General features: G+C 43.8%; 1 protein-coding gene across 3 annotated transcripts in view; it reads right to left on the bottom strand.

The window, feature by feature from the left end:
- Positions 1-21,581, bottom strand: part of LOC108434239 (titin homolog) — a 30,700-nt gene extending 9,119 nt beyond the window's left edge. Inside the window, exons 1-7 of one of the 3 annotated variants that reach the window (XM_037534091.1) lie at positions 21,460-21,581; positions 13,500-13,929; positions 10,233-11,372; positions 6,135-6,281; positions 3,400-3,675; positions 2,616-2,698; positions 930-1,033 (exon numbers count right to left, since the gene is read on the bottom strand). In XM_037534091.1, coding sequence (XP_037389988.1) covers positions 930-1,033; positions 2,616-2,698; positions 3,400-3,675; positions 6,135-6,281; positions 10,233-11,372; positions 13,500-13,642 — 1,893 coding nt within the window. In that variant the 5' untranslated portion in view covers positions 13,643-13,929; positions 21,460-21,581. Of the gene's footprint in view, positions 1-929; positions 1,034-2,615; positions 2,699-3,399; positions 3,676-6,134; positions 6,282-10,232; positions 11,373-13,499; positions 13,930-17,355; positions 17,501-21,459 lie in introns of those variants that run through there. The other 2 variants (XM_017709236.2, XM_017709237.2) reach the window with 2 other exon arrangements.
- Between the last annotated feature and the right edge of the window lie 1,102 nt (positions 21,582-22,683).

The following is a 22,683-nucleotide window of genomic DNA, read 5'->3' as shown; positions in this document are numbered from 1 at the left end:
AAAAATGACAGAGCTGTGTTCTCTGAATGTGGTAAGACTTGTTACTGGCTGAATCCACTCCACTGTCTCACAATGTTGCTTCTAGACAACAAACATATCTCTGCAAATTTAACGAAAAAAAAAAACACTGAATGTTTAAAAAAGAGGGTTAAATGTTCCCACATGCTTTTCATTGACTTACTCAAACTCGTGTATAACATTACTGTAAAGTGGGGACAATGGGCCTGTTGCTCTGAGGCAACATCGTGCAAAAGAGGGTTAAATAACAATCTTGTAGTCTTTTTTCTTCCAAAGGAGGTTTAAACAGCTGAAACCTTTGGACCTGTGCTGACAGTCACAAGGAAACAAAATCAGTGGGGCATCAGATCATTTCCAAGGCATTTTATCAGCCGTTCTTTCTATCTTCAGTTCTGCAAAGAAAAACAGCAAGATCTAAACGTCTTTGCATTCAAAAACTTTCTGACAAGCTAGATGGCCCCAAACTTCTGCTGTATAGCGTATGCTGATGAAAACAAATGTATCGCTGCTGTCAGAACAAAACCTCGTATCTCCAAAACGGCAACTTTACAGGAGAAGGAAAAAACCTACTTTACTTTTAATGTAAGTCAATGGAACCAGAATTCTTTCCAAGTCATTTTGGGCCGTTTCTTTTGGTCCGTTCATCGTGATGTTTACACACAATGTAGAGGGCAACAGGTCCTTTCAATCAATGTCAGAAACTGAAAAACTGGAGATATAAAGTCTTCTTCCGGCAGCGGCGATATACAGTACATTGGTGAAAATGCAGTACCTCTGTTAAAAAGCTTATTTCTTACGATTACTGCTGAACTCATGGTAACGGACAGCTGATTCATCCTTTCTGTAATCGCTCTGACTTAACAGGCTTCCCGCTTTCCTTCCTGAAATTCCCCTTTAAAACCCTCACTTACCTTTCTGATGAGTGTGCTCTTGGCTGTGTTTCCCTTCCACTCCCTCTCACTGTAGGCCAGTATGTCAACAGCAGCTGCTAAACTGCATGTCTCCACTCCGGGGACTGAGACAAAGCAAATAACACAAGTTAATGTCACTGCACCGCTCTTTAACCACTGAAGCGTCCACTGCTTCAATAAGACGCCACTCTTGACGCCTCTAATATACAACAGGGCTATACACTGCAAGATACTTCAGGTGCAATCATAATATAACCTAATATAATCTAACTCTATCCTTTTTTTAATCTCCGCATTTAACCCATCCGTGAAGTGAGACACCACATACACACTAGTGAATACACACACACTAGGGGGCAGTGAGCACACTTGCCCGGAGCGGTCCACGGCGCCCAGGGAGCAGTTGGGGGTCAGGTGTCTTGCTCAAGGACACTTCAGTCATGGACTGTCAGCCGAGGGAATCGAACCAGCAACATTCCGGTCACAGGGCTGGATCCCTAACCTGCAGCCCACGACTGCCCCTTAAAAACCCCAAGATTATGAGTGAACTTATAAAATCACCCAATATTAAGATTCTACAGATTTATCAACATTGGAATAACATTGGAGCTTTAGAACAGACACTGTACTGTAAATTTACACTTGTTTGCTCTTATTTACCAGTTTTATTATTATGTTATATGGTTATGGATTAATTGTTTCATGTTTATATTATGCAAGACTTTCTGCCGTACAGAATTCACCCCTCCAAACCAAAAACAAACCAAACAGGGCATTTTGGCTGACGCTCTTATCCAGAGACTTACAATTAGAACATTTTACACAGGGAGGTGAAGGTGGTGTTAGGAGTCTTGCCCAAGGACTCTTATTGGTGTAGTGTAGGGTGGTTACCCAGGCGGGGCACTGAACCCCAGTCTACAGTGTAGAAGGCAGGGGTGTTACCCACTACACTATCCAACCACCCCTCCCCCCTGCCACTTAGCCCTACCCCTCTGCTTTGTGTTTTGACATCTAGGGGTGGGGTGTCCTGATTTTAGTGAAGTGTTTGGGCTTCATGGCCCTCCAAACGGAGGTTTTTCAGAGACTCCAAACAGAGAGATGAGAAAAAGAAAGAAAAACAGGCACGATGGAGAACATGAGATCAAAGACACCCACAAATGTGAGAATTTTATCTGTTAAAAAAGACAATAACCACCGTTTCATCTTAGTTTAATGTCATTTTAGTGCATTCTAGTCGTTTTCTTCGTAACAAGTATAAAAAAAAATTTTTTTTAAAACGTCACCACGCAGCCTCGTTAGGACATGATCTATTTGTGTGACCAATAGGCCACTAAGGAGGAGTCTTCATAGGACAGTCCTACCGATGACCCGCCCTACCTCGGCTGCAGCCTAGGCTTTGGTACGCAGTTATTATATATAAAACTTCAAAATATTGCTTAATTTTATTTTTAAAACCTAGAAATTGACATCGACTGATATTACTGGACATCAAATCTGCCTAAAATTTATATTTGTATCGATGCCAATATTTTTATATCAGGCCACAGTTAGCAGATTTTAAAAGACAAAATCAGGATATTAAAGCATCTAAATTGTAATTGCAATAAATGAAGAATCCAAGGGCGCCGTCCAGCTTTCTGCTTTAAAGGAGGCACAACATGATGTAAACAAAAGAAAGGTTAATACTTGTGAGCTCCAGCAGAGGCTGCGACTGCTTTTCTTTGGCTGGCTCTTTTTGGATCTCTTCAGCTCCCCGGTAGAGGTCTTCACTTTAGAGAGAGAGAGAGAAAGAGAAGCACAAACACAGTCCTTACAAACAAGGCCGGAATACTAGGAACTACGAGTCTCCAGCCTGACGATTCATTTTCAGTTCTCTAGAAAATGATCCAGTGCATCACGAAATATCCACCTTCGATTTGATTCAATTATCGTGGTACAATTCAGAATTATTTAAAAAACAGACTAAAAAAATGAAACTATTAAAACATGAACTATTGACACAATAGTGCTGCGCATACAGTACAATATACACCGATCAGGCACAACATTATTTATTTATTTCAAAGTTATGAAGCAAAGAAAGAAGTAAAGAATTTGCCGAAGTGTGTTTTTGGAACCACTGGCGGTTCCGCAGAGTTAAAGGGGTTAAAGCGTTTATGAATGGATGAGGCCAGCCCTTCTGTTTCTTTAAGGGTAGATCACGATGACCTGTCCACTGGAAAAAGTAGATATCAAGCCACACAAGTAGAAGCCTTTTAGTTTTCATTTTTACCTTTAAAAACTTTTATTTTGGCCAAATATTATATTACTGCAGTCGAGTAAAACATTTTGAAATCTATGTACCTGAATCACCACCTTCAGACCGACACATTATGGTGCATCTGTGCGTCTAACTGTCATTAGGATCTGAAAAACACCACTTCCTCTACTGTGTCAAGCTACTCAACTTGAACGAAGAACAGGCACTTACTCCTCTTGCTGCTTCTCCTCTGCGATGCTTTCACTCAGAGGTATCAGCGCGACCTCCACAGCATGGCTACTGCTCACAATGATCTCTCCCTTCTGGACCTCGTAGCTTTCAGTATCTTCTTTTTCTACCTGGACAGCGTTGGTCGGTCCTTCTCTCTCACTCTCAATCTCCTCGTTCGGCCAGCGCTCTGGCTCTCCCTCCACTAGTATGTGGACATCCAACGGGAGAGCATCACTTGGTCCAGTGGGCTCAATGATCTCCACCTGAACAGCGTCACTGCAAAAAGAAGAGATGTTTGTGTGCTAGTAACAGCCAGTCTTTCCCTTCTGTATTGCAAAAGCTAATTCAGTCAGTCAGAATGGAAAATTTGAGAAAATGTGAAGCTTTACATTCTGCACAATATCGCTATGTGCATCCTTGTGAGGGCTGGGCAATATGATAATATATGTCATCATTGTGATAGCGTCACAATACAATATGCTTTTCTGAAGATATCTTGTATAGGACGAAGCATAAAAGAGACGAGAAGCGCCTGGACAAGCCGGTCAGGCGAGCGGGGTCAGTGGTCAAGGACGTTACACAAACTGCTCTCCATTATGGAGGATGATGGCCAACCACTACACACCATCATCGTGGACAGGAGGAGCATGTTCAGTGGCAGGTTGCTGTCACAGAGCTGCTCAACCCACAGAGTCAGGAGATCCTTTGTCCTCAGAGCCATCAGGCTCTTCAACTCTTCCCAGGGGGACCAGCAGACAAGAGAGAAGAGGGGAGAGGAGAGATGAGATGAGGACCGACTCTGAATCTCATGTTAAATCACGAATCATCATAGGTCTTAATCTTATGTTCTTTATCCATCTGGACAGCATGCTGCACATATTGCACTTTCTGCATACCTTTAGTGCACCTTGCACATCTGGACACTGGACACTTTATATTGGTAGCAATAGCTGCACATACTTATTCATTCAGTGGCCACTATATCCCGTTACCTGCGCCTCCTTGTCCAGTCATTACTGCACTGCGTCCCTCATCTCAAGTTATTGATCTTATTAGAGATTGTAGTATTTTTTCTGTTGTATATCTGCCTGTAGACAGGATCTTTATATTTATTCTTCCTGTTACATTGTTTACACCCTTAATACTGATACTGTACACTGTTGTGTGTCTGATACTGGCTGCTAAATTTCCTTTGGGATCAATAAAGTATCTATCCATCTATCTACCTCTCTATCCATCTATCTACCTCTCTATCTATCTTGTATATCATCAGTACTTGTAGACACTGACCAACTGCCTGTTTTATCATAAAGAGAGCAAAATTAGTCTGTTTAATTGGAATTAGTGCAACACAGTAAACCAAACACTGAATATACACTCACCAGTCACTTTATTAGGTACACCTAATAAACCTGTTCAGCTGTTTGTTAACACAGATAGCTAATCAGCCAATCACACGGCTGCAACTCACTGCATTTAGGCATGTAGAGGTGGTCAAGACGACTTGCTGAAGTGCAGACCGAGCATCAGAACGGGGAAGAAAGGGGATTTAAGGGACTTTGAACGTGGCGTGGTTGTTGGTGCCAGACGGGCTGGTCTGAGTATTTCAGAAACTGCTGATCTACTGGGATTTTCACACACAACCATCTCTAGGGTTCACAGAGAACGGTCCGAAAAAGAGGAAACATCCAGTGAGCGGTCAGTCGTGTGGACGAAAATGCCTTGTTGATGTGAGAGGTCAGAGGAGAATGGGCAGACTGGTTCCAGATGATAGAAAGACAACAGGAACTCAAATAACCAACCAGAATCTCTGAGGAACGTTTCCAACACCTTGTTGAAAGTCTGCCATGAAGAATTAAAGCAGTTCTGAAGGGAAAAAGGGGTCCAACCTGTTACTAGCAAGGTGTACCTAATAAAGTGGCTGATGAGTGTGTCTCTATTTTGAAAGTACTTTTTAATGTAGCACTACTGGTTCTGTGTTCCAGTTGATCAAATGTCTGAAAAAAAGAACTATTCTGGGATATTGTGCATTGTGAAAACTTCTTGAAGTATTGTGATATTATATTTCTGTCTTTATCACTGTGCCGTTTTCTGTAAATGCTACCCATTTTTTTTCTCTAATGAGGCAATGACTTTGACTCTCAACACGACAAGCTAAAATAATCATTCTGCAACAATAAGTGGTGAAAATATCACTTGTAAAAAACAATAAACATTATTTATTAAACGTTATATGGAGATATACAAGCTTATTTGGTCTGGAGATACTTAAGCTCTGGAGAAACACATAGAAAAATGCATTTTGTAACAGCTTTTTTTACACCATCAGCGTTGGTATGTGAGGGAATCAAGCCTGGACATACACCGGTTATATACGTCCTGCCAGACAACCCAGTTGTCCTCATAACTACTGGTTCAAAAGGTGATCTGTGCAGTCATAAGCACACGGCTGCTAATTAATGTATCATCATGAGCCACACCTGACTTTGTGCATCCCTATAAAAACATTTCACACATTCTCCTGTGATGTCACAAGCCTGTTCCGAACTCCAGGCTATAATTAAGGGCTTCCAAGTCAATAGCCACAGCCCACTTATGCACTCAGCCCACATCCGTCTAGTGATCCTAAGGTTAAAAACATGTGGGTGGCAGCGCTATAATTACCCGCCCTACTTAATGTTACAGCACATGTTCTGGCCTTTGGCTCCATCTGTCGGTGGAAGTGTGGTACCCACCCATGAGCCTCTGAGGAGTCAGACCTCTCGAGAGGAGTGGCGGAGTCTAGACCGTTCAGAAGAGACTCTTGTTCCTGTTCAATAGACTCGGCAATGTTCTCCTGGTCTGCTGCAGCATCTCTGGCCTGAACAACCTCCTCTGCAGTGCTAACATGAGAGAAGAAACGAGATTATAATGGGTGCCATCTGACCAGCTTTACTGAAGTTCTACCAAAATGAAGTTAGCTAGAGGCGCACCAATCACGAAGTGTCATGGCCAATTCTGAGTTACGTACAGCCAAACTGGTCCTTATATATGTACACCCATCAGGCGTAACATCATGAGCACCTCCTTGTTTCTACACTCACTGTCCACTTTATCAGCTCCACTTACTGTATAGCTGCACTCTGTAGTTCTACAGTTACAGACTGTAGTCCATCTGTTTCTCTGATACTCTGTTACCCTGTTCTTCAGTGGTCAGGACCCCCATGGACCCTCACAGAGCAGGTACTATTTGGGTGGTAGATCATTCTCAGCACTGCAGTAACACTGACGTGGTGGCGATATGTTAGTGTGTGTTGTGCTGGTCTGAGTGGATCAAACACAGCAATGCTGCTAGAGTTTTTTGTCCTCCTACATGGCCTGCTGTTTGTGTGTGTGTGTGTGTGTGTGTGTGTGTGTGTGTGTGTGTGTGTGTGTGTGTGTGTGAGGGTGAACAACATGGACAGGCTGCTGACTGGCTACAGCTGCTAAAGGAGAACCCTACACTGGCCACTTATGATATTTGAAACATCTGGTATTTTTACATAAATTGTTTTTGCTGTATTGATTTAAAAATAAAATATTGTGGTAGGTCCCCCAGATCACTGAGTATCAAACACATCAACACACAAAGGTTAATAAAAATAATTTCACTAAAAAAAGAGAAACCCAAGTTGCTGTAATATCAGTCGCATCCAGCTGTAGCACAGGCGAAGACAGCTTCATATCTGGTGTACCATATAATGCTGGATGTTATCAGTGCATGTCTAGAATCCACCATTCCAAAAAATCCATTTTAATAATATTCAATAAAGCATGCACTCATTTCAGGACCAAAATAAAAGTCTAAGGCTAATTTCAAACTAATTAAATAAATAAATATTTACTAAGCATTCAGTGAACTACAACATCAAACTTTGAAAACGAATTACACAATTAATAATTTCCTAAAGAACCATCATCAAACTGAACTCTTGTAAGGTCAAAGTTTTAGGCCCGATCTGCGGCAGAAAGGAAAGCTCTGCAGACGGTGGTGAAGGCTGCACAGAGGACTGTTGGAGTCAGCCTTCCCACCACCATGGACATTTACACCTCCAGATGCAGGAAAAGGGCCACTGGCATCATGAAGGACCCCACCCACCCAGCACACACACTCTTTGCCCCGCTCCCCTCAGGTAGGAGGTTGTGGAGCATTAAGAGTAAAACAGCCAGACTGAGGAACGGCTTCTTCCCTGAAGCCCTGAGACTCTTAAACTCCAGTTAGACGTCACTGCAACGGCACTTCATGTCCACTTATTCATCTCTGCTGCTGTACTGAACCAGTGCCCCCACTATATCCCCCCTCCGCTATATCCCCCCTCCGCTATATCCCCCCTCCGCTATATCCCCCCTCCACTATATCCCCCCTCGACTATATCACCCCTCCACTATATCCCCCCTCCACTATATCACCCCTCCACTATATCACCCCTCCACTATATCCCCCCTCCACTATATCCCCCCTCCACTATATCAACCCTCCACTATATCACCCCTCCACTATATCACCCCTCCACTATATCCCCCCTCCACTATATCCCCCCTCCACTATATCATCCCTCCACTATATCAACCCTCCACTATATCACCCCTCCACTTTATCACCCCTCCACTATATCACCCCTCCACTATATCCCCCCCCACTATATCAGCCCTCCACTATATCCCCCCTCCACTATATCCCCCCTCCACTATATCAACCCTCCACTATATCAACCCTCCACTATATCACCCCTCCACTTTATCACCCCTCCACTATATCACCCCTCCACTATATCCCCCCCCACTATATCAGCCCTCCACTATATCCCCCCTCCGCTATATCCCCCCTCCACTATATCCCCCCTCCACTATATCACCCGTCCACTATATCACCTCCTCCACTATATCATCCCTCCACTATATCCCCCCTCCACTATATCCCCCCTCCACTATATCACCCGTCCACTATATCACCTCCTCCACTATATCAACCCTCCACCATATCACCCCTCCACTATATCCCCCCCCACTATATCAGCCCTCCACTATATCCCCCCTCCACTATATCCCCCCTCCACTATATCACCCCTCCACTATATCACCCGTCCACTATATCACCTCCTCCACTATATCATCCCTCCACTATATCCCCCCCCACTATATCAGCCCTCCACTATATCCCCCCTCCACTATATCCCCCCTCCACTATATCACCCCTCCACTATATCACCCGTCCACTATATCACCTCCTCCACTATATCATCCCTCCACTATATCCCCACCTCCACTATATCCCCCCCTCCACTATATCACCCCTCCACTATATCACCCCTCCACTATATCACCCCTCCACTATATCAACCCTCCACTATATCAACCCTCCACTATATCACCCCTCCACTTTATCACCCCTCCACTATATCACCCCTCCACTATATCCCCCCCCACTATATCAGCCCTCCACTATATCCCCCCTCCACTATATCCCCCCTCCACTATATCCCCCCTCCACTATATCACCCGTCCACTATATCACCTCCTCCACTATATCATCCCTCCACTATATCCCCCCTCCACTATATCCCCCCTCCACTATATCACCCGTCCACTATATCACCTCCTCCACTATATCAACCCTCCACCATATCACCCCTCCACTATATCCCCCCCCACTATATCAGCCCTCCACTATATCCCCCCTCCACTATATCCCCCCTCCACTATATCCCCCCTCCACTATATCACCCGTCCACTATATCACCTCCTCCACTATATCATCCCTCCACTATATCCCCACCTCCACTATATCCCCCCCTCCACTATATCACCCCTCCACTATATCACCCCTCCACTATATCACCCCTCCACTATATCCCCCCTCCACTATATCCCCACCTCCACTATATCCCCCCCTCCACTATATCACCCCTCCACTATATCCCCCCTCCACTATATCCCCACCTCCACTATATCCCCCCCTCCACTATATCAACCCTCCACTATATCCCCACCTCCACTATATCCCCCCCTCCACTATATCAACCCTCCACTATATCACCCCTCCACTTTATCACCCCTCCACTATATCACCCCTCCACTATACCCCCCCCCACTATATCACCCCTCCACTATATCAACCCTCCACCATATCAACCCTCCACCATATCAACCCTCCACTATAGCACCCCTCCACTATATCCCCCCTCCACTATATCCCCCCTCCACTATATCCCCCCTCCACTATATCACTCTATACATTACCAGTATTAAGACGTACACCTTCTACCTCGTACTCATGCTGCTGTTATTTGCACTTTACTGTTTATTGTTACTTTTGGAACTGGAACCTTTAGTTCACTATTTCGTTCGTATCTTATCTTATCTTGTCTTATGTAAAGTCTCAGTAGCTAACTAGATAAACTTGCTGTTCCACCTTAAATAGTCCAGTCATCTGACGCCTGAAGTACCAGAACGTAACTGCTGCACCAACAGGAAATTAGAATCTGGAGAATCTCTGACTTCAGCTTCATATCACTGAAGAATTAGGGGGGGTGATAATAAATAACTGCCCCCCTCTTTGAAGGCGTATGATCCCTAAATGTGACTAAAGCCCAGCAGTGAGGAGCTGAACTTTCCCCTCCTCTGCTGTCCCTGCAGACGGGCAGGGTCGCCTACAGAGCGGCGCTAGTAGCTGATAATGAAGTGATGCTTTGATTATTTGAGGGTCTCATTTCAGAGGGAAGATCTCAACCACTGCCCTGTAACTCAGTTCTAAGGGGCAAGGAGACCCTTGGAAACAAGAGGTAGGGGTAATAAGTACTCTCTTATATACTCACCTGGCAGAGGTCTCAGGCAGCTGTGCTTCATCCTCAATACGTGAAGGTTCCTCGCTTGTTTTCTGGAGGAGCTCTGTCTGTTGGGGCATTTTTGAAGCAACATCCACAATAACAGAGTTTTCATTTTTCAGATCATCCACCTGCCCATTTTCCAAGCTGTGAGGAGCGAGTTCATCACTAGCTGGAGAGGCCGCCATCTCAGAAGGTTCCTGAGTTTCAGAGGGCACGTTAACTTCCTTTACTTCAGCCAAACTGGATACAGAATCCTCTTCATGTTTGTCCTCCACTTTATCTGCAGGTTCTCCAACAGGTTCTTCAGCGATCATCTCAGCTAACGCAGATTTTTCAACCACTGTAAATTCACCTGAGGGCTCTGGTGGAGAAGTCTGAGGTTCTGCTCTGCTGTTTTCCATCACTGAGGTATCTGCTTTTGCGTCAGAAGGAGTGAGGTGTTCTACTTCATGTGTATCAGCTGTGGAGTCCTGCTTGGTTTGACTGCCATCCTTCTCGCCTGAAACATCAGCAGATGTTTTTGGTTTATCCTCTATGTCCATTTCACCGACCTTCTTCTCCATCTCCACGTCAGCCACGGCCTCCTTTGCGTCCACCTCAGCTGCCTCTTTCTTTATGTCCACCTCAGTAGCGGCCTCCTCCTCTACATCCACTTCAGCTTCTTTGCTCTCGGCGTCCACTTTAGTTGCCTCATTTCCTATGTCCACTTCAGCATCGTCCTTCCTTATCTCCACTTCACCTGCCTCCTTCTTTGTGCCCACCTCAGAAGCCTGCAAAGGTGCCTCCTCAGCCTCTGCAGGTCGTTCCTGGACATCCGGTGCAGTCCCTCTTGCTTCATCCACCTTTACTATCTCTACGAGTGCTTTAACCATGTCTTCAGCAGCCGTCTCGACCTCTTCTGTCTCAGCGCTGTTCTTTGTTTCTGCTACTTCTATGGCTGTCACTACTGGTTCATCTGACACTTCGGGTGAGGAACTTTGGTGAGCTTGTGCAGCACGAGAGATACCAGTGTGCAGTGTGTTTATTACAGTACTATAGGAACTTTGTACCTCTACAGGTCTGTTAATTGCATTCGGCTGATTGGTGACCACCTCTTTGTCCAGTCCTGGGTGTTTGTTTTCATTTTTTCTGCAGAGTAGAAAGGAACAATTAAAACAAGTAAAATTAGACAACTTTTAATCATAACTGCATTTTATTTAATTCAACACTATCTGCTGAGGACAGTAAATGGGCTCTTTCTTGAACTTGTTTTCTTTTATGCTTTGTCATGCATATTTTTTACAGTCCATTTCCCAAAATCTCTATTTCTTAGAATTCAACAGGCGGTTACTATGGCTCTGCTCAGTCCCACAGTTACAGTGTGAAACAATAAAATTGTTTGTTTGATACTAAAACTGTCAAACATCTAGGTTTACATGAGGAAACTGAATACAGACGTATAATAAAACATGGACTAAACACAAAAAATTGATCAAACTGTAAAGTGTAAATAAGTTAACAGATCATCTACGGGGAGCATAAATATGGAATTTTCTGCTATTTTTAGTGCATTTAGTGCAATTTCTTCTCATTCGCTGAAATTAACATATAAACCATGATAGACTGTTTTTCATACTTCACACTATGATCAAATGTAATCATTCCTTTTTCCACATCTGCTTTGCGGCCCATTTTCCACAAATCGAACTGGACAGGCACTGCACTGTACCACCTTTTCTCAATCTATGAATCATGTCGCACACCCCACATATAGCCCGATCATCCTGATCATCGTTTCTGCAGGAGCCTGAAGTTACTACCACCTTAAACACGCAAAGTGACTGATGTTTTCTCTGGGGAGCAAAGAAGCAGTAATTGCACACCAACAAAAATCAACAAAGCGGAACTTAACTGGGGGGTTCTCAAACTTTTGCATATGACTGTATCTGAGGACTGTCTGGGTGTGGTCCTAATACTCTGATGAGCATGCATGACTGAACTAAACAAAACACTAGAAGCGGGAGGAAAGTGAAACGAGATAGATAGATAGATAGATAGATAGATAGATAGATAGATAGATGGACAGACAGACAGACAGACCTATAGATAGATAGATAGATAGATAGATAGATAGATAGATAGATAGATAGATAGATAGACAGACACAGTACATTTCATCACTCAGCCATCCGTTTTCCGGAGGCGTGGCAAATTGGCAAAGTTTCAAAAATAATAATAAAAAAAATGCAGCTGTCTGAGTGACGAAATACAATTTGACCACTGTTAAGCTCAGCCAATCAGATTTTAGAACAGGAACAGTTTTATTGAGAGTGTAATGGGTCAAGTTCTTGATTTTAGGTTTGCTGATTAACACTTACAAAGTAAGGACAACTTGGCAAATTTACATACTTAATAAGAATTCTAATGAAATCTTGTTATTATGAGATTATTTGAATACCATAAATAGACAGTAATTCCACAAATAACTAAGATTACACAACGGGGAAATTCCACCTCCGCATTTAACCCATCCGTGCAGTAAAACACCACATACACACTAGTGAACACACACACTAGGGGGCAGTGACACTCTGGACACTTGCCCAGAGCGGTGGGCAGCCCAATCCGCAGCGCCCGGGGGGCAGTTGGGGGTTAGGTGTCTTGCTCAAGGACACCTCAGTCATGGACTGTCAGCTCTGGGGATCGAACCGGCGACCTTCTGGTCACGAGGCTGGTTCCCTGAGCTCCAGCCCACGACTGCCCCCTAAATAAACAACAGAAGCGTTTATTAATTTCTGCTTTTATGAATTGATACTTATTTTTTCCTTTTCTGCAAATAGGCTGGACAGTCTAGGTCTTTTTGACCCCCGATGTGTCCACATCAGTCATGAAAAGAAAAGAGAGGTGACTCAAGAGCTCTGTGTGACTTCCTGTGGGGCAGTAATTAAATCAAGTTGCTTACTGCCAAGCACAATAAGCCAAAACGCTCCTTTGCTTTTCATCTTTGCTTCAACATTGAAATAGAAATGGAAACTAATATGAATTTAAAAATTTTGCCAAAAAGCATCAACAATAAACCGAACGTTTTGCCCCACCCTGCCTCACAGCCACGATTGGGCTGCTTAGTTTCCACATGGACTGCAAGGCATGGAAGGTGTGTCAGTAAGTAAGAATGACTTTTTCCATAATATGGATCCTTTAAGAAAGGATACAACCAAACAACAGCTTGAAAAGAAAGAGGAAAAAAACAACAACATTAAACTCGAGTCAGCTCACCTCTCCCCTGCCACTTCTTCTGAGCTAAATCCATCTCCCTCTGCCTTCGTCGAGGTCTTTGACTCCGACGAGCTCAGCAGCCCCTTCGTCTCATCCGCCGCGTGGCTGCATGGATTCGTGGACGGACAGCAAAAGTTCCCCATTCCGGCGGTTTTACAGTCCCTCTCTCCCAGTCCACAGCCAACAGATAGAGGTCACTGCACATCCACTTACAATCTACACTGAACAGTATCCAGTCACAAAGAGACACAGGCGTCCTCTTCGGGGAAACCAACATCCCCAGCCATGTGTAAGCGTTCCGTCGGATACACCGAGACACCGTGTCCCACACTTACGCATACGAGCGCTGTCCGTACACCAAGCTCATCAGTGGTCTTACCGTCTGATTACAGCTGATCACCTGTGGACGCCAGTGAGGATGTCAGGAGACCTGTGAACAAAAAACAGCAAAAAGAAACCAAACACATCAGCGGCAGACAGCACAAGAACGCTACCACACTGCAGCATAAAGCAGCATCTCTGAGTCAGCAGCACTTCACTGGCTTCCCGTTCAATACGGAACAGGGTTTAAAGCTCTTTTACTTGTTCTAAGGCCATTAGTGGGAATTAATGGGCTGCATCTCAGATAATGTAACTGAATATTCTCCACAGCAACGTCTAAGCCAGGAGTCAGCAGCATGCGGCACTTTCACCGCCCGGTTGCGGCTCCACAGCTGAATCAGATCAGTAGGTAATAATAAAATAATCCTCCTCTACAGTAAAATAAAGCTCTGCTGATCCTTCAACACAGTTTAACAGTAAATGGTCTTAAACGGTGGAGTTGATGTAGAACTGCTGATTCGACCCTTGAAGATCAGCCCAGACGGCTGGTCACCATAGCAACACAGACAACAGTCTCGCCTAGATAGTAGCGAAACGGCAAAGAGAGAGATTTAAGACGGACATGGATGATTTGGAGACGAATGGACTGATTAGTGTTTATAGTCACTCCGGCTGGTTTCCTGATACGTTTAATCTGAAATGAGAAACTGACCAAACACTAAAAAGGCGCCGAGCTGAAGTCGCTTCTCGTTCGCCAGCTTCTTGTTTAAATTTTCGCGATCCACCTTAAATGGTGCAGCAGTTACATTCTGGCGCCTCAGACACCATTTAAGGTGGGACGGGAAAATTCTAACATGATCCCGGCGAATGAGAAGCAACTTCACCCTTGTGAAGTCGAGCGATGAGAGAAATTTTTACGAGAAACTGTTCGACGTTTGAGGAAAAGTTTCCCGCTGGAGATGCGAGAAAAGCAGCTATAGCTGAGCTGAAGGTTAAAGCAGAGCAAAGTGAGTCTGCGCTTCCATTTACATTATACATAATACTAGTACTGTACTAATGCATCAGCATCTAATGAGACACAATTACAGCCGAGACGGTAAGAAGGATATGAAATGTTGTGGCTCCCAAGGTGGTTTGATTTTAACCTTAATCTTCTTAACGTTTGGGCTGCAGACGCCTGGTGTAAGATCATCAAACACAGGACTGCACTCACAGCAAAATACACAAGAAGTGATATCGCTGTATTCAGTGTTTACGCTCCTAAACTGTGGCACAGTGTGGAACAACAAGCATCCTCACTCAGCAACTTTCAAAAGCAGCTTCCAGTCTTACTTCATCATATCGTGTTCATTTCATCACCTACTTCAGAAGTCAGGCTTTATTTATAAAGCACTGCTGAAACAGCTCCCACTCTAGATTTTTATTTTATTTATTTATTTATTTATTTTTTTTTGTAAAAGCTCCTCAGATGATCAGAACGTGTGTTTTATGATCTCCACATGTCACAACATGCTTACAATTTACTGCTGAAAGCCAAAAATCTCGGCCGCTCTTTGTGTTGTTCTCTAAAAGTGATGTTTCCAGAGCAGATCACTGAAGAGACGCCGTCTGTTTATAGTTTAGAGCCCAGATTTGGGGAAAAACGGGTCGACTTTCAGTAGAAAAACAAAGTTCAGCTTCTTTTATTATAAGGGTTTAAAATGACGTCACCGTCTATTAGACTGGAGAGAAGAGCTACAGCCTCACACGACGCCCAGCTTCTGAATGGAGCTTATGGAATATGAACGTTATGGAGAACATGATGAAGAGCGGTTTGGACCCACCGGTGGTGACAACACTTTTTGGTTGTAGATGTAAATCTAAGCCATTTCTAGCTTGTTTTATTTGTTGGCTCTGACCGTTATAGGCCTCGGTGCGACTAAATAAAGACAATAATAATTATTTTATGTGATTTTTTTTTCTTCTATCCTTTTTTATGCAGGTCTTTTATTTCCTCAAATTACTGTTTTCTCCTTATTGCTATTGTCGGACAACAAGACCTTGTATCTCCATTCTTGACGTGATTAAGAGACCTTTATGATATGAAGTCACCTGTCACTCTTTACATTGTGTATAAATGTCATGATGAACGGACCAAAGAAAACGGCCCAAAACGACTTGGAAAAAATTCTGGTTCCATTGACTTCCATTAAAAGTAGAGTAGGTTTTTTCCTTCTGCCGTTTTGGAGGTACGAGGTTTCGTCCCGACAACAGCGCTCTAAATGAAATGCAGGCCTAAATGGCACAAATGAAGAACCTACACCGGATCTTGAGAACCTGCAGTCTTCGCAAGGCTGACAGGCTGAATCAACAAGTCACTCGAGCCCCAGCACCACCTGAATTAGATCTGGACCTCTGGGGTTTTGTTTCACTGTGGTATTCACACTATGCAATGTGTCATTTAAACACGTTTCCAAATCTTAAGGGGCCATTCCACCCAAATTACACAATTCCGTCCTTAAGATGCAAACAGAGTCGCTCAGAGTGGTTTGGTGCGAAATGGACCGAAGAGACTCGGACGCCTTTAGTGGTGGTGATGGGCACCAGGGGTCACCGTGACTACAACACATGTTATTTACCATCCAGAACCACCAGAGAACCTACACGAGGAGGTCTTGAGAGGGTTTATGTGGAGTGCTGATGATGGTAAAACAGCCATAAATTTGAAAGCTTTTTTGGCTCACAGCACCCTGCATGTATCGCTCCACCTGGAACAGGTCAACAGGTCAAATGCATCACAAAACCACCATAAAACACTGTGTTATCAGGCAGTGAAGTCATATCCATTTCATGTTAGCGTTTTCTGTGAGGGGGCTTTTAGAGGCGGACGTCTGGTTCCTATCACCACCACTGTGAACAGTTCTGACTCTGCATGTTTCTCTGAAACGGAGCGTTTCTCAACGAACCGCTCTGCATGAGTGTGTCACCTCTCGAGCCTTTAATTATGGGGAATTATTTTGAAAAATCGCCGGAGTTCCCCTTTAAGCTAACGTTAGAAGTTCCCGTCGTCGTACCAGTCGGTGCTCAGCTCGGACGTGCCGAGCATATAATGAGCGACTGTTTCACACAACAGTCCTCAACCAAACCCGCAGCTGCCGCGTAGGAAGCTCGACGAGCACCGTATTCAACAGATTTAACTGCTACACATGATTTTTTGAGCCATTTCTCTAATTCACGAAACGCAAAGGCAGAAAAATACCGCTGTTGTTGTCCATGCTTCCTATTCGTGTTAGAATTCCCCCGTTCCACCTTAAATGGTGCAGCCGTTTTCCCCTGTTCCACCTTAAATGGCGCGGCAGTCACGCTCTGGCTTCCAGGCCCGAGTCTCCAGAATGTAACTGCTGCACCATTTAAGGTGGAACGGGGTGAAAACGGCTGTACCATTTAAGGTGGAACGGGGAAATCCGAACGAGAAGCTGGCAGATAGCGCACACTTGGCTAATGGCTGTTACTGAGCCTTTCTCTGTGTCGTTAAAGCGCTTCTCCTGTCGCTTACCCAACACTGCCGCGCCCCCCTACCTAATTCCTGGGTCTTTTTCTTCGTTTTTCTCGAGATCACGTCGTTTTCTCCAGCAGGAAGTTTACGATTTCGCTTACTGTAGTTTCACTTTCCCTCCTTGGACGCGTTATCTACTTCCCACCCGAATTCAGGAAAGTCCCGCCTTCCTGTGCTGTGATTGGCTAGTAGTTCACACTCCCCAGCGGTGTGCCAATCGGAGAGCAGGAGTGCGCGTGATACCAGCCAATCGTATCACAGGATGTAAGATTCTCCGGAAAGCGGGTGTGGAAAAAAAACTAATGCTGTACACACTTCAAAATGACAAGGCGATGGTTCCATAGAACCACAAGTTCTGCATAGAACCATTTGCATGCATGTTTTACTTCAAATCGATGGAAAATGTATTCTATATGGTTCTATGGTGACCATTTTCAAAAATACAACACATTCTCCACCAATCTGAAGAGCCATTTCACCATGCAAAGAACCATTTAAGCATGCAGAGGGCTTAGAGAACTGGTACCTTCACCAAAGAAGCCTTGAAGAACCATCTTTTTCAAGTGTGTATATACACTCACGACATAATCATCCGACCTCTATATTACCTTAATCAATATATTTGCATGCAATGCAGTCATTTCAGAGAACAGTCTAGACCCTTTCTATAAACACTAGCTCTCTGCTAAGGAGGGTGTGCTCAGATTTAAGGTAACCCAACCCTGAAGGGTAGCATAGCACCTCAGTGCTGCCTAGAACTTTCTTGGACTTGTGTTGCTGTAGCTGGCCTAAAAAAAGGTCTTGGGATTATGCGTCTATCTTAAATGTTCCTAGAGTTGCGTGCAGTAGTACACGCTTAGAAAAGATGGTTCTTTAGTAAAAACAATTGTTCTATTAACTACCATGAACACCCAAAGCACTGTTTGCATGCTTAAATGGTTCTTTGCATGGTGAAATTGTTCTTCAGATTGATGGAAAATGTGTTGTATACGGTTCTATATGCACTACATCTCCAAAAGTATTCGCTACTAAGGGTTTAATATGATGTCGGCCCACCCTTTGCAGCTACAACAGCTTCAACTCTTCTGGGAAGGCGTTCCACAAGGAATTCACTGAGCTCCTGAGAGCGACCCATTCTTTCACTAATGTCTGTAGAAGCAGTCTGCAGGCCTAGGGGCTCGGCTTTATACACCTGTGGCCATGGAAGTGACTGGAACACCTGAATTGAATTGAATGGGGGAGTGAAAACCTTTGGAAAAATAGTGTATGTTGCCTTTTCTAAAAGGGTTCTATCTAGCACCAAAAAGTGTTCTTGTATTACAAGCTAGACATTGTAACAACTGAAGAACCTTTTTTTTTTGCTGTATAGGAATATTTAAACCATAATCAATACAATCAATTAGCATGCAGAGAACCATTTATCCAAAAACTGGTTCTATATAGAACTCATGGTTCTAAAAGATCCATTGATTTTCCTAAAGAACCCTTGATTAACCACCTTTTTAAAGGGTATACATGGATTTACACACTTTTCAATGGGACATGAACAAGACTTTTTTTTTGTAAAATCATTTTAATCATATGCAAATGTTAACACAAAGGCAGCATATCATAAAAATCTAATAAAAAAAATATGATAACAAATCATCAGTTTTGAAGGTGGTCTTGATGGCATTAACCAGTACAAATGAACACAATCCAGCCCAACTGCAAAAACTCTCAATGAAATTGATTCTTGTCTGCCATGTGTGTTATTATGTAATAATATTCCTAGAAAGCAAAATATACATCTTAAATAAAAACCCCTTAAAATGCACATGACCAGTCAGTGCAATGACCCTGGAAAAGTAAATACTGCACAGATCCAGCACACGGTCATGTAGATGGAAGAGAACATGGGAAATGAGCAAATCCACAGCAAATCTATTACTGGGAAAGCAAACTGTCTGAAAAAGGCCTGATATAATTCACCACCCATGTAATATCAACCAAGCAACGTTCAGGTGCTAGGTCGCGTGGAACCCAAGGGTCCCAAGTCACGCATATCTGAGCTGCTGGATATGAAATGTCAGCTCTTCAGGCAGCCCCATTTCAGCCACTAGCTCCACACAGCTCTGAAGCAACTGCTCCAGACTTTCACTCGTCTGGAAGAAACTACTCGAGCACATCCTGACCGAACTTCTACTCTGGTCCTTGTCCTGCGCACAGCACTCCATCTCCCCATCTTTCCTGCAACCGTCACTGTCTCCATCCTTCCCACAGCAGCCAGAACCCTCCCTATCACCGCTCCGATCTACACCCAGGTCCTCCAAATCTCCTGCCACCTCAGACACGCTGGGAGGAGGCCGCTCCTGAGCTTTCCGCATGGCTTCCACCAAATCCTGCTCATGCTGATCTACCCTCCGGAGGAGCTCTGTGATGAGGGATAGCTCTGAGATCCTAGAGGGCTGAGATCGACACCAACACTGCAGAGCGCTGTGGAAAGTAACAATGCACACACAGCCACAGTTGTGGACAATGAGAGAGATGTCTGGTATGGGCAGGAAAACGAAGGGACACAATGAAGTCAAGCATAATAGAGCACGCACATGACTTGACCTGAACATTGGTGCTGTCATGACAACGTCCCACGACCAAAACAGCAGTATTTGACTATTTTGCCTAATTATCACTAAACGACTAGGACCTGGAATCCAGTTCACGCCCCAGGATCTTGTCATAACTATTGACATAACTGATTCTCCACTTAAAAGTCGTGACAATATCCTGGAATGGAAACTGAATGCAAGCTATGGCGTTTAAGACCTCTGGTCTACGGCAGGGATTCCCAATCCAAGTTCTGGCGACCCTACATTGTTGTTTTCTCCCTACTCTACACACCTCACCCAGTAAACAAGGCACTCATTAATCAGTTAATGCGTTCAATCAGGTGGGCTCGATGAGACGAAACACAAAAATGTGCAGTGTTGCGTCACCAGGACTGGTATTGGGAACTGCTGGTCCAGGGGATTAGGGTTTGTGTCCGTGGTTTGCCAAGCCAGTCCTGGGCTTCGCATGTTTTTGGGTTTTCTCTACTGTATCCCACCTGACCAAGCTCATTAGGAGCTTTTGAAAAAGTAAGTGTGTGAAATCAGGTCAGCTGAAGGTTAGGGAACCAGTCTTGCATGGAACCGGAAGGTCGCTGGTTCGATCCCCTGAGCTAACAGTACGTGACTGAAGTGCCCTTGAGCAAGACACCTGACCCCAACTGCTCCGCAGGCGCTGCAGATAGGGCTGCCCACCGCTCCGGGCAAGTGTGCTCACTGCCCCCTAGTGTGTGTGTTCACTAGTGTGTATGTGGTGTTTCACTGCACTGGAAATGACCCCATTGTGGGAATAATAAGGGTCACTTAATAATAATAATAATAATAATAATAATAATAATAATAATAATAATAATAACACATGAGGGAAGGCACAAAAATCACAGAGGAGTGCCCAGAAATTGGACGGGGAATTTGTGGCATGTGTTAAAAGTTTGAATGCGTCCTGAAACAAAAACAAACGACGCGAGCGTGACAACAAAGCAATATGACAATATTTATCAATATTGTGACAAATAACATCACAACACGACACAACATATTTGTTTAAGCATATCATGGATATCGTCAGTACTTAAAAACATAAGAGCAAGGGGAAATTCCACCTCCACATTTAACCCATCCGTGAAGTGAAACACCACATACACACTAGTGAGCACACACACACACACAATAGCGGGCAGTGAGCACACCTGCCCGGAGCGGTGGGCAGCCCTATCCACGGCGCCCGGGGAGTAGTTGGGGGTTAGGTGTCTTGCTCAAGGACACCTCAGTCATGGACTGTCGGCTCTGGGGATCAAACCGGCGACCTTCTGGTCACAAGGCTGGTTCCCTGACCTCCAGCCCACGACTGGAAGTATCCTGATATTACATATCACTATATTGCTCCCCTCTATGGCGACACTATATCGGGCCTATTGCCCCTGACAGCCGCAATATGACCACAGAACCTCGGATTAAAAGCAGGTGTTCAAGAACAACACGGCAGACGAGACTCGACGTGAGACCAGCAAACGCTTACCTAACTATTCCTTTGAGCTGGCCGATGGTCTTCATTTGGACAGCACCTTCTCTATAGCCCAGGTTGAAGCCAATCTGAAGTGAAGCCTCTTTTCCTGCATCCATTCCATCTCTGTAACCATCCTAGCAGGAAAAAAAGACATTGGATTAGAGGTATGGCAAAAATATTAAACCACGATACTTCACAATAAATTCTATTCAGCGTGATACTTTTTCCTGAGATTTATTAAGTCAGAACAGGAACAAGAGGTTTAAAACGTACAATATTAATAACATTAATAATAATAATAAAAACAACTATTTTTCATCAAAGTTTCACAATCAGCACTGCACTTAATCAAATGACAGTGATCCAAAATATGCTCAGCATATAAAATATAAAATCACAACAATATAAATATCACATGTCGCATGACGCCCACCCCTACACTGGAGAGTTCATTCCAACTTAATGTAGGTAAAACACACATTGATCACATTAACAGCTCAAGTCACGCAGAAACAGGCAATGTTGATTTTAATAATACAAAACATTAGCAAAAAATTTTATATATGTGCTACATAAAGACATATGTGACATATAACGGTTTAAATGGGCTCTGATGAGATTATTTCAGCCATTTCTCAACAGGTACAAACCCAAAATGATATCATTTGTGAGAGGAAACATTATTTGACATGTTATATACACAACATGAAATGATGAAAAAATGATATTTTCAGTTTATGACAGAATTTGAAAATACGTGCTGGCCTTTACATTGAGCGCAGATCTCATGAAGAATGGACTAAAACAAACGGCCCAAAACGACAAAGAAAAAACTCTGGTTCCATTGACTTCCATTAAAAGTAAAGTAGGTTTTTTCCTTCTCCTGTAAAGTGGCCGTTTTGGAGATGTGAGGTTTTCCTCCTGACAACAGCGATATTGTAATTTAATGTAATATAAGTTTTTATTATTATTATTATTATTATTATTATTATTGAATGTATTCTGCTGGTGTATATAATTGAGATATTTGATTTAAAAACTCTTCACAAGTATAAACGCTTTCAGTATTTGTATCAGTCATAAGTTACAGTATATACAGTAAGATCCATAGACAGACGTGTTTACCCCCCTATCAGGCATGTATGTCCTATATTCGACCCTTTATGATGCATGTCCCTCTCTGGCCATATGTCCGATAGACATGCGGGCATCCTGCTATTTGGCTGCTGCTTCTCA

Source organism: Pygocentrus nattereri, chromosome 24 (assembly GCF_015220715.1).
Source record: "Pygocentrus nattereri isolate fPygNat1 chromosome 24, fPygNat1.pri, whole genome shotgun sequence".
NCBI lineage: Eukaryota > Metazoa > Chordata > Actinopteri > Characiformes > Serrasalmidae > Pygocentrus > Pygocentrus nattereri.
The sequence above is the reverse complement of the archived record's forward strand: the minus strand, read 5'-3'. Positions and strand labels throughout refer to the sequence as shown.